The sequence below is a fragment of the Tenrec ecaudatus genome, chromosome 8 (assembly GCF_050624435.1).
Source record: "Tenrec ecaudatus isolate mTenEca1 chromosome 8, mTenEca1.hap1, whole genome shotgun sequence".
NCBI classification, from domain to species: Eukaryota; Metazoa; Chordata; class Mammalia; order Afrosoricida; family Tenrecidae; genus Tenrec; species Tenrec ecaudatus.
Genome location: NC_134537.1, coordinates 7,086,432 through 7,099,399, shown reverse-complemented (window position 1 = coordinate 7,099,399; position 12,968 = coordinate 7,086,432). Strand labels below are relative to the sequence as shown.

The 12,968-nt window shown below is 46.4% G+C and overlaps 1 protein-coding gene across 1 annotated transcript; it reads left to right on the top strand.

Moving 5' to 3' along the window:
* The first annotated feature begins 989 nt into the window (after nt 1–989).
* Nucleotides 990–9,475, top strand: LOC142454637 (ATP synthase F(0) complex subunit e, mitochondrial). Its single transcript, XM_075555855.1, has 2 exons — nt 990–998; nt 9,170–9,475. The coding sequence occupies exons 1-2, from the start codon at nt 990–992 to the stop codon at nt 9,434–9,436; spliced, it is 276 nt and encodes a 91-aa protein (XP_075411970.1). The 3' UTR covers nt 9,437–9,475.
* The last annotated feature ends 3,493 nt before the right edge of the window (nt 9,476–12,968 follow it).

The window sequence follows — 12,968 nt, the reverse complement described above, 5'->3', positions numbered from 1 at the left end:
TTTTCAAGCGCAGAGACAGCAGCTCCTGCCATCGATCCTCTGCCCACACAGGTCCTCCTTAACCCGGAACCAGATGGACACGTCGGCTCCCCTTTCCTGGTTTCTTACCTTCCTTGTTAGAGCAGACCCCAGGGCTGGCAGTGTCCACGCTGATGCCCACAGAGACTCACTCTGGGGACTCCTGAGCGTCCCAATGGAGTGGGCCTGGTGGGGTTTAAATGCAGCCTGGAGCTGACGAGCCTGGCGTCCAGTTCGTGAGGGTCGGGGAGGTGGTGGGCAGCTGCCCCCATTGGCGTGTCCCTTGAGGGATGGTTCTGGTGTGTGTGCACACACAATTTGTGCACAATATAACGTGCTCATTGTTGCACTTGCACCCCCTTTTCCCCCCACCCCAGGCCAGCACCGTGTCCCTGGGATGACCTCCCAAATAAACCACTTGACTCTTTGTCTCGGGTCAGCTGTTGAGAGAACCCAACCTGAGACACTAACCACATATAACCAACTGCTTCCTGAGTCTGGTTTAGGGAAGGCTGAGTGAGGGCGTATGTCAGGCTCTCGACCCAGCATCTAATGTATCTTACTACGTCAAAGACTATAGACTCGCAGGTGCATGGATACAGAGCACTGTCAGGTTCAGTGTCCGGCTGCTAACCACAAGGGCAGTGGTTCCAGCCCACCCACTGCTCCCTGAGAGAAAGATGGGGCTGTCTACTCATGTCATTTAACAGCCTTGGGACCACAATGGACGATCACTATGAGTCATCAAGTTGTGTTGCCGGCAGTGGGTTTGGGGAAGCGGATGGTTTTCCTTGGTTTGACTCATGAAGTAACCTCTACTTCCTGAGCGTGGTAGGCCTCTGGCCTGGATCAAATATGTCTGGGGACATACTTGTGGACCAATTCATCATCCCCATGGGGATCACTGAAAAAAAAATCTTTCTAGTTTAATTTTTCCAATGAAGTTCCCATGTAGCCCACAAACCAGTTGCATGGAGCAGGTAAGTGCTTAGACAAAAATAATATGAGTTAGGAACTCTGTGATAGGTTTCTGTGCCAACCTGGCTCCCATAGGAACATGTAGGCAGAAGTTAGCCTGTCAATCAGGTTGCAGTTTGATTGGAGGGCAACTGAGATAAATGGCTCTTCGAAGCCGGCCTCTTTCTCTTTCTCCCTGAAGGCAGGCCACACATATTCACTCTCTTTTACCTTCCTATTGAGAAGCCACATGGAGCCTCACTGAGACCTGTGAGAGCCCTGAAGATACTTCCACCGCCACTCGATCCACAAGGCTTTGCACCCACCAGCCTGTGATTATACTGCATTTTGCATCATTGCATGTGCTGCATGAGTCTGAATGGGGATTTATGGATTAGTATCGGACTCATGGGCTAATATCAGGTTTAAGGACTTGATCTGGACTGGGCTTCAATGTTTTCTTAATATACAGTTACTCTTTGATATAAAGCATATATCTATGTATATATATATGTATGTGTATGTATATATATATATATATATAAATTTGTTTTTCTAGGCAACCCAGCTTTAACACAGACTCTCTTACCTGGACTCTTCAGGCTTCCAGTGCCTTCCTGGTGCCCCGATAGAGAGCTGGGAGCGTCCCTGAACTCCGGCCCATTTTCCCTCAGGTCCTTCAAAAAAGTATTGCTGTACATTTCTAGAAACCTTTAGTAAATAAAAACATCAAGATGTGAAGCTATCACTTCTCAACATATTCCCCCATCTAGGCTGAGACCCTTCCAAAGGCAGCATTTCCCTCTTTCTAATCCTTCCCCAAGGAACCATAGGCTCTCCGATTTACACCACCTCAAACAGCAGTTTGGCATCCCTGAGAAACCCAAAGCACCATTCACTGGGTTTGAGAATACAGAGTCTGAAAGGGCAAGATGGGGACTAGAGAGTAGATGGGATACTGTTTCTCATTCAAATGCGCACTGGGGAACCCTTGCTACTCTTGCAGAATAAGCACGTGCATTGTCAGGAAAAATCCTCAGTGGATTTCTCCTGGCCTTTTTCTCACCAATGCAGTTTTCCTTTTTCTTAAGACTTCTTCCTATGAATCCCCCATAATCCTCCTGTGTCTCCTGAGAAACTCTATCCAGATTACCCCTTTAGGGCCCCCAAAACCAAGCACCATCACTTCGGAACTGGCCTCTCTGCCTTGGGTTGAAAGGGCCCAGCCCCACGAAGCCACTGTTTGGGTTGTATTTATTTTAAGACACTTTAACAAGACTGACACAAATGTATCACTGAGCAAACTCATCCGCTGATCCCAGGGACATGTTTAACCGCATTTTGTTTGGAACAGAACTACTAGAAACTCCCTAGTAGCAATGTTTTTGCCTCACTCACTTAGCCTGAACAATTCATGCTAAAGTGTGATTGATTAGTAGTTTTCCATGACAGTGTTGCACCTCTAATTGAAGAGGGCGCATACGCCGTAGCTGTGTAGAGGATCGCTGAAAGAATGTCTTCCCTTCCCCTCACCCTTCCACCAGACTAGCATTTCCCTTGAATGTTCTACTTCAGCTGAAACCTTCATACACATTTGTATCCATATTTTAGACAAGGAGACCACAAACTTATTGTGTTAGTCCAGGTTGACTAGAGAAATAAATCCAAAGACACTCATATGTAAGTAAGAAAGAGCTTTATATTGAGAAGTAATTATATATATCTATCTATATATAAAACATTCCAGCCCAGTCTAACTGAAGGCCATAAGTCTGATGCTAGTCCATAAATCCGTCTTCAGACTCACGCATCCACAGGTAATGATGCAAAAAGTAGGAAGCTCACAGGCCAGTAGGTGCAAAGTCTTGTGGATCCAATGGCTTTGGACGCATCTCCTGGGCTCTGCCAAGTCTCCTGCAGGTCGCTGAGTGGCTTGCCAGCCAGAAGGTGAAGCAGAGAGAGCTAATGGCCTGCCTCCAGTGAGCCATTGACCTTGGTGGCACCTCCAAATAAGGTCATCAAGCTGTAACCTGGCTGACAGGTTAAACTCCACCCTTATCTTCTTACAGGTACCATGTTGGCACCAAAAAACTAACCATCACACTTATGAACCTATTGAACTTGAGTCAGATGTCCTGAGCTCTGTTTGGAAACCCTGTGATTGTATTTTAAGTTGATGGCTTTGTTCTCTAATCCCCTACCCACCCACCCCCTGCCGCCCGGGTTGCTTTGTGTGTCTCCAGAGTGGGGAAGCAAGGGAAAGGAGGGACCGGACCGAGGGCATTTGTGAGAGAATATTTGAAGCAGCAAAGTGAGGAAAGGCTTGCCCCCTCCACTCACCCCTGTTTTGAGCAGTGCTGCACCAACTTTAGCACAGGTGAGAGTCTTGGGGACGGAAGGGATTACATTTTCAGCCAAACAATAGACAAGTCTCAAAGGGAACAAAAACCCTAGGGAGGTACACACTCCTTAGGACCTAAAGCCATTTGAGGTCAAAAGGGCCATCTTTGCCTGAGAACAATGTTTGGAAGGTCAGACTGGTCAGGAAGGAAGATGGAATGAAATGGGACACAGGAGAGGTGTGGAATTGAGGGTGTCATATTGTGGAGACTGCAGTCAATGGCATGAAACAAAATGCGTATGAATCATCGTATATCAACTTAATTAGCTCTCCACCGCTTTACCCAATTCACAATTAAACATGTTTAATAAACAAGCAAAATGGAAGCAAAGGGCATTGAATTAAGCGGGTGAAGAGTCTTAAAAATGAAGCTGTCTGGGGTAAGATGTGAGATGCTTCTTCAAGTTAGGATGTTGGTCATTCCCACAGAGGTCTTATATGGGTTCTCCCTTTGTTTCTTCAAGTCAGTGTTTCCACAGAGAGCTGTCCCTAGGACACCCCTCTGCCCTGGTTCTACTAAGCTCCCAGAGACATCCAAGCAGATCAGGGAGCGCAGTTTCTTTCCCATCAAAGTCGAACAAGCAGTTTGGAAATCTGATGCTTCACAAAGAACCGTGTACCTTTAGAATTAAAAAGCCTCAAATGAACCAGTCATTCCAGTACATGAATATAATGTTTTAAATTCATCGTTGTTGATAGGCACTCTAGAGCTAGGAGCTAGCTGTGGTGCCTGCCCCCTCAAGAGAAAGATGGCGTGAAAGAGTAACAAAAGACACAACCCTTGCGGGGTTTGGAAGCTATAGATCTTGTCGACAGGCTTCCTTGGGAGTGTCCTGATATCCCCTTCACCCTTTAAAAAAACCAAACTCACTGCCATCAAGTCAATTCTGACTCATATCATGGCCCTATAGGACTCGGTAGAACCGCCCCTCTGGGTTTCTGAGGCTGTAACTCTTTGGAACTGGTGGTTTTGAACTGCTGACCTTGTGGTTAGCAGCCCAATGTGTAACCGTTATGCCACCAGGCCTCCACCCAATAGGCTTGGTTAATTCTTCTCAGAGATGTTCCATCTGCAGACTCCCCAAGCTTCTCGACTGACACACGATCATCTCCCTTTGGATCAAGATTCAGGCCAGAAAAATCAGTATCAAAATGGCTAGTGAATAAAAGAAAGGTTTCAGAAAGATTCCCTAGACAGAGCAGCTCATGATGCTGCAGTGATGACCTGCCTGAATACCTATCTATCCCTGCACCCTCACCCAGAGAGGCTGCTTCATCCACCCCTGAGGAGCGCCTAAGGTAAGTGGGCTCCCTTACAGGGGTTGGAGGGTGTGGTTTTCAAGGACAGGAGCCTCCTGGCCTGGGCCAGGAGTTTCACAAACAGCTATAGGATAGGAAAGAGCCAGTTAGAGACCTCTCTGTGTCCTCCCCGGAACTCCTCTTGCTTAATTGATTCTGTCCCAGAGCAGGAGGACTCACACACAGGCCTGAACGGGAACCTCTGGCTAAGTCTCCCCAGTCCTAACGATGGGGCAGGACCAGCCCTGGTCAGGAAGGGATCCTTCCAATAGTTAAAATAGGTCTCTTTGAGCGCATGGCACGGTATGTCACATTACTTTTCCTCCATGTGTCCATCAGTCCTTATCAAGTGAGCATCCAGGGTCCCATGGCACACAGCTGTCTGCCCCCTTCCCTCCATCTTCCAGAACTCTGCTTTGTCTCTCCTACTCACTCCTCTACCTGGAGAGGAAGCATGGCTTCCTATGAATTGATGGAGGAAGTTCTGATCCTTTGCATGAAAAGAACATGTCCCTTAGGAATATTCAACTCCCCTCAGCGCTGAACTTGGACGGTGATGTCTTCATTGAGATTCTCTCCGAGGCAGATTTGAAGAGAGGGGAGGAAGGACTTCTAATTTGTCTGCTTCCCCCTGAGCGTGGGAGTGGGGTCACTGAAGCTGAAGGCCACCATCAGGACACTGTGGGAGCTGTTGTAGAACTAACAGGTCAAAGAGTGGGAGTGCTCATTACCCCCAGAGTCTGTTTGTCTTCCAGAGACACAGTGTGTCTACATGTGCAATGCAGACACACATATGCAGAACACAAATGTCAGCCCTCCTGTGGGGTCAGAAGTGTTCCCCATGTAGCTCTACTCCCTCCCTATTTTTGTTCACAACTGTTCACCCGATAAACCTCTTGCTCATTCACTCCCTTCTAGGACCCATGCTGATAGGAAGCTTCCAGGCAACCAGCCCCAGGGGTTTGGGGAGCTGTCCATATATGTGGTGCTGAAATCAGAAATCAGCTAGAGAGATAGGATATGGCCACAAATGTAACTATGTTTTCCCTCCTCGACTGGGCAACTTATTTAATGACACAGCACAGTCATTTGGTAAATATTAATCACTTTCCAGGAGAGAGCGACAAGGAGGAAGAGGAGGAGGAGGAGGAGGAGGAAGAGAAGGAGGAGAGATGAAGTAGCTGTTAAGACGCACCAAGAATGGTTTTCCAAAGGTGGTGTTCCTGGAAACACAGATGCTACTAGAGTTTGAAAAGTCACTGTGGCAGCTACCTAACCTGAAGTCAACTTGAGTGAAGGGGTGGAGTCTAGCCTGTCAATCAGGTCAGAGCCAATGAGGCCTCTGTGTGGGTATGGCCTTCTCCTGAGGATTCTGGGAACTCCCGTCTTCCTCCCTGGAAGCCGGACACACACTTTCCCAGCGAGACATTCCTGTTGACAAGCCACATGGAGCTATACTGATGGAGGCCAGCGCTGAGATGCTTCCACTGCCACTGGATCCACAAGAATTTCCACCCACTGGCCTGTGATCTTCCTGCATTTCACATGCATCATTGCATGTGTTGCATGAGTCTGAAGAGGAATTTACAGACTGGTATCAGACATATGGGCTAATATCGGATGTATGGACTTGATCTTGACTGGGCTGTTTTGTCAATATACAATTGCTCTTTTATAGACACGTGTCTATGAATTTGTTTCTCTAGTCCACCCTGACTAACACAGTCATCCTTAGTTTTCCAAAGCTCCAGAGTCAGGAGCAGGATGGATTCTCTTCCTCCTTTCTGACCTCTCTCAAGAATTCACAAGAATCTCCTATCAGCAAAGCGTAACAGGAACTCAATGGGCAAGACCAGCTGTTGAGGTACAGCCTGGAGAGCCCTGTAGGGTAGGAGTGAGGTTAATGACAGATTACGCCTGGGATTGAGCACGGTGTGCCTTTTAATGGCATCAGATTACAGTGTTTCTGTCATGTGGAGTCGTGTGTCTTTGTTTCGTGGACAAGATACGTGTCTCTTTGTTTCTAGATGGGGAGGGGGAGGGAAACATCAGGACTTGGATCCTGCCAACAAGGCTTGAGTCCCATCCCGTCCAGGGACTAGTTATGTCGCCTTGGGCAAATACTATGACCTTCTGAGCTTCAGTGATCTCATTTATAAAGCAGGGTGAGGCAAATTCTGAAATTACCAGTCCCTTCTGTCGTTACTGGGAGAAGGACAATTCCAGCTGAATTCCAGCCAGCTTGCCTTTGCCCGAGTCACATTTTAGAGTTTCCCAAGGTGTTCCCTGATGCACAACTCTGGGCTACATGTGCGTGGGCACCTGGACAGGTGCCTCTCCATGGTGTCACGAGGGTTGTGAGGCTGCGAAACCCTATCAGTTGGCACTGTTGGAGGGGCGACACCAAAAATGACTTTCTAGAAATGTGTTGTACATGTAGTGTGTTGGGAGAGATTTAATTGTATTAAAACATTCATAGAGTTAATTGCAACAACAAACACCTTTTTTCCAAAGTCCAGCTTAGGTGTATCCATACCTACAAGTATCAATACCGTGTATAACTACAGCCTACCACTTACATGAATTTTTTAACCTTCTAATGCCCTCCCATCAGAGTTATCGTTGTTACCCAATTGCAACGATGCTTCAAGCCACTTGATTTCTGCCTGTGCCCACCCCCCACCCTCATCCCCAGGCCCACCCCCAAAGCAGCATGCACTGTTGGTTTTGTAAATGCTGATATTTTAAATCATCATTGCTCCAGTCAAGTTTTTCTAGTGTTCTAGCTACAATATTGTGGTGTTTCATATTTGTGAAAACCTATATCAGTAGGTTTTTAAGAATGAGGTGGAAGTTAAAGGGAAGACAGGGGGTGGTGGAATAACAACAGACTTCTATTCAGTTACTGATGATATTGTCATTAATGTAATTCCCTGAAGAAAATGTTTACAAAACTATTTGCTGTTCATATTCATGTAATCCAAGGATTTCATTTAAGCCATTTACAACTCTGTTTGTCACATATGGTTCTATTTTTAAATGTGGTAGTAAACATTACTAAGGATCCCCTATTCATGAGGGTGGGTGACACTGAGAGGCACCACACTGGGCAGCACCAACCCTTGTGATACAACCAGGTGCCGTGAAGTCTGAAGGACTCAGTAGGAGGCAAAGGATGCGCTGTGCACCATAGAGGACAAGCACCGCTGCCTTGCACATCATAAACTTGATTGGAGAACTGAAGGGCTGGCTATCCCAGAAGCCTTTGGAACAAGACATAGATAAAGACTAGGGCATCTAAGGGGCTCCGTAAGATATGTCTGCTTTTGTCTAGGAAGAACAATATCTGTCTATCGTGTGTGGTGGATCAAAGCAAAGTATAGTTCATATGGGAAAGAATGGGAATTCCAGAACATTAATTGGGTTTAGTGGAACCTGCATGTGTACCAAGAGGCAGTCATTTCAACAGGAAACAGATAATGCATGGTTCAACATCAGGAAGGGCGAGTATCAGGGCTGTATCTTTCCACCTTGTTAAATCTGTATACTCAGAAAATCATCTGAGGAGCAGGATTATATGAAGCCTTCAGTATGCAGATGACACACCTTTGCTTTTGAAAGGAAGGAAGACATTGAGGCATTTGGAGATGAAAACTGCAGGCTTCGGTATGAATTACAACTGAAAGAAAAAAGAAAGAACTCCTCACAACAGAACCAATCCACAGCATTATGATAAATGGAGAAAAACTGAAGTTGTCAACGATTTACTTTAACCTGGATTTCCAGTCACTGCTCATGGAAGCAGCAGTCAAGCGATCAAATGACAGATTACATTGGGCAAATCATCATCACAAGATCTCTTTTAAATGTCAAAGAGCAAAGATGTCACTGTGAAAACCGAGGTGACCCCAGTCATGTGATATAGTTAAAGTTTATTGTGCCAACCTAGCTGATAAACATATGTGAGGTTAATTGAAGGGCGGAGGGATAAATGGCCTCCGTGAGCCTCACCTTTCGAGAGTTCTCCAGTCTCTCACTTTCTGATGGTCAGACCAGGGTGTGGCCAGACCAGGGTGCAGCTGCCTTAGCCAGTTCCCTGCTTCAGCTGGCAAGGCTCACTTCCTGCAAGACATCCCTGAGAAGAAGCCACATGGACCTACCCTGATGCAGCCCTGGGTGCTGGAGCAGCCATGTGGAGACCCCTGCCAGTGCTGAGATGCTTACACACTCACTGATTTGGATTTCCTCCTGCAGTCAGCGTCATTGAGTGTCTTTTGTGAGATGGAAGAGGACTTTATGGATTGGTGTCAGACATATGGGCTAATGTTGGACTTGTGGGCTTGGGCGTCACTGGGTTGGGATGTTTTCTTGATGTGCACTTACCCTTTCTATAAAACTCTCTCTTATACATATGAGCTTCTGTGGATTTGTTTCTCTAATGTACCCAGACTAACACACCATAGTGTTTTTAATCCCCTCCTATGCATATGAAAGTCGGGCATTAGTCCTCGGATTGTGCTTCCGGTGCGAAGGTCAGGGACAAGATGGTGCCCCCCGGTGCAGGTCTCGCCGCTCATCAAGCTCACCCGCTACTCCGCCCTGTTCCTCGGCGTGGCCTACGGAGCCAAGCGCTACAGTTACCTGAAGCCTCGGGCGGAGGAGGAGAGGAGGATCGCGGCCGAGGAGAAGAAGAAGCAAGATGAGCTGAAGCGCATCGCCAGGGAACTGGCAGAAGCCCAAGATGACAGCATCTTGAAGTGAGCTGCCCGTGGCCGGCGCCCTGAAGCAGCGGTGGACAAATAAAGCATGTGTTGTGGGACCGACAAAAAAAAAAAAAAGAAAGTCAGGCATTAACTAAGAGGACAGAAGCATCGGCGTGTTTGAATGGTGGTGTTGGAAGAGTATGGAAAGTACCATGGACTTCTTGGGCTAATCTGCCTGAAGTACAGCTAGAATACTCCTTAGAAGTGTGGATGGTGTGGGGCGGGGAGGGCATTGAGTGGAGACCCAAAGCCCATCTGTAGGCCATTGGACATCCCCTTACAGAAGGGTCACAAGGAAGAGACAAGCCAGTCAGGGTGCAGTATAGCACCGATGAAATATACAAATTCCCTCTAGTTCTTTAATGCTTCCTCCCCTCAACTATCATGACCTCAATTCTACCTTACAAATCCGGCTAGACCAGAGCATGTACACAGGTACAGATAAGAGCTCAAGGCACAGGGAATCCAGGACAGATAAACTCCTCAGGACCAATTATGAGAATAGAGATACCAGGAGGATAAGGGGAAGGTGGGGGTAGAAAAGAGGACTTGATTACAAGGATCAACGTATAACACCCTCCCAGGTGGACAAACAACAGAAAAGTGGGAGGAAAGTGACAGAGGATGATGTAAGATACGAAAATAATAATCTATAATTTATCAAGTTGTTCATGAGGGAGGGAGGGAAAAAATGAAGAGCTGATATCAAGGGCTCAAGTAGGGAAAAATGCTTTGAAAATGATGATGGTAACCTATGTATAAATGTGCTTGACACAATGGATGAAGGTATGGATTGTGATAAGAGATGTAAGAGCCCCCAATAAGAGTATTTTATAATTAAAAAAAGAGATGTGGATGATGAGACTTTGTCTCACGTGCTTTGGACATGTGGTCAAGAGGGAGAAGTTCCTGAAAACGGACATAAAGCTTGGTAGAGAGTCAGCAGGAAGGAAGTAGGTCCTCAATGAGTTGGATTCAAGCAATGGCTGCAACAATGGACTCTTCCATAGAAGCGGCTGTGAGAATGGCCTGGCACCAGGCCAGGGGGGCCCTGTTTCATTCTGTTGGGTTGCTAAGAGTCAAACCCCACTCCATGGCACCTAACAGCAACAGCATGCTTTTTAAAAGGAGCTGGGAGTTACAGAATCTACTCAACGGCACTGGATTTGGCTTTGGCTTTGGGATGTTGTAACAGGTTTAGTGTGCTCGTTAGGTTTATTGTGCCAACCTGGCCAATGTGGGATTCATTGAAGGGCGGAGAGATAAATTGCTAGGTTAGCCTCGCCTTTCTTGTCTTTTGCTCTCTGATGGTCAGACCAGTGTGGGGCTGCCTTAGCCAGTTCTCTGCCTTAGCTGGCAAGCCTCACTTCCTGTGAGACATCCCTGAGGATGTCTCATGGAATTACCCTGATGCAGCCCTGGGTGCTGGAGAAGCAGTGTGGAGACCCCTGCCAGCATTGAGATGCTTACACTGCCACTGGATTCAAAAACTTTCTTCCCACCGGCCTGTGATTGTCCTGCATTCAGCGTCATTGCGTGTGTTTTGTGAGTTTGAGGAGGACTTTGTAGATCGGTGTCAGATATATGGGCTAATGTTGGACTTATGGGCTTGGACTGGACTGTGTTTGGATGCTTTCTTAATGTACACATACCCTTTAGAGAAAATTCTCTCTTATACATATATGAGTTTCTGTGGATTTGTTTCTCTAGTCTACCCAGACAAACTCATTATCATCAAAGAGCAAGAGACCAGAAAGGCGAGGCTCTCTGAGCCATTTATCAATCCACCCTTCACTTAAATGGCCTTTCAGTTCATCCCACATGTGTTCATTGGCCAGGTTGACACAATAATCCTAACTATCGCAGGCTGCTGAACTCAAGGTTGGAGGTTCAAACTCAACAGCTGCTCCTCAGAAGAAAGATGAGAATGTCCGGTCCCGTAAACATGTCCAGCTTCAGAAACCCCATGGATCCCTTCTACTCTGTCCTATAGAATCATTATACATCAGAGTCGACGGGATAACAGTGAACTTTTTGGTGGGCTACTTGATGAGCAGATGTATTCTTAATAGGGGAAAAAAAGGAAAAAAAACTAATGTATTTATTAAAAATGTAACTATCCTGGTATATACACCAAACTTCTGTTATACAACTACATTTTTATGTAGTTCACATTACCCTTTACATGTAGTAATTATGATGTTGATGTTATCTTAATAAATTCCTGGTAAAACGGATAGAAGGTCATACAGGTACTTTTGTTTACAATTGTTCTCTTTTAATTATCTAATTACTATCGCATGGCCAGTGGTGGATCCTTTTAGCTTGTCTTTTCATCTTTTTCAGTGCCAGCACAGATATATATATATATATAAATCTTTTCAACTTTTCAACAATAGCAAAATGTCCTAACCCCATATTGACGTATTGACTTTCCCCTAAGCAAAATAATCAATAAAACGTCATGAGCTACTTTGCAAGGGGCCTGGTTTGCTTTAGAGGACTAGTAATGGAGACCATGCCAGAGGCACGCAGCAGACTGTCCCCCATACACACGCATGGAAGAATAGGAGACACCGCTGCAGGGTCACTTTAGAGACAAAGCTGGGGAAACACTGATGTTCAGCATCATAGCTTTCATGCTGACATTGAACTTACCTCTACCTGATTGTGCGTGTGTTTGGCTCTGCTTCGACTTTCATCTGTGATCTTACATACGTAGTCCGTTACCACTGCTCTGTCGTCACTTTGACATAAAGAGCTAAAGCCCCAATAGGAACATCAGCAGAGGATCTATGAACAGGTAATCCACCAATGAGGAGAACCAGAAATACAGTATAAGAAGTTCTAATGCATTACCTGTGAAGTGTATGTAAATCATTGGATCAGTCAGGATGTTATCAGACCTGCAAGGAGTAAGCAGAGGCCGCTGTGGACTATTCATGGGCAGCCCTGGTTTGCTCTGGTTCCTGCATCATTCATTTCTTTTTCTTTCTTTCTTTCTTTCTTTCTTTCTTTCTTTCTTTCTTTCTTTCTTTCTTTCTTTCTTTCTTTCTTTTTAGTTCAAGGATCGTTGGCCTTTAGGAGTGTTTTCCAGTCCAGTCTGTTGGGGCACCAAACCCTGGTCCCAAAGTCCACCTTCAGCATTCCCTGGGGACCTCGCCGCTCTATTCCCTTGTTGTTCTGTTGCACCCCCTTAGTGTTTTGCCTCGGTGTGGCGGGATCAGGTCGGGTGCACTTCCCACACTGTGTCTCCAGTGTTGTCCTCTGTAGAGCTATGGGTCAGTGAGAGGCGTCATGTCTCATAGTGGGGCTGGCCATGTGGTCCTCTCTGTGGACTGGCTGCTCTAATTGGGGTCATCGTCCTCAAGACCTGGTGGGCCAGATGTGCTCCACTCTCTCCTCCTCCCCCTTCATCAGCACCCGTGTGCCCTGCATCGTTCATTTCTATGGATGGGCATCTCCCCTTTCTCATCTTTTCTGGTTGACTTTCACGTGGTCTACCGTGACTTATTAGATTCCTTTAGACG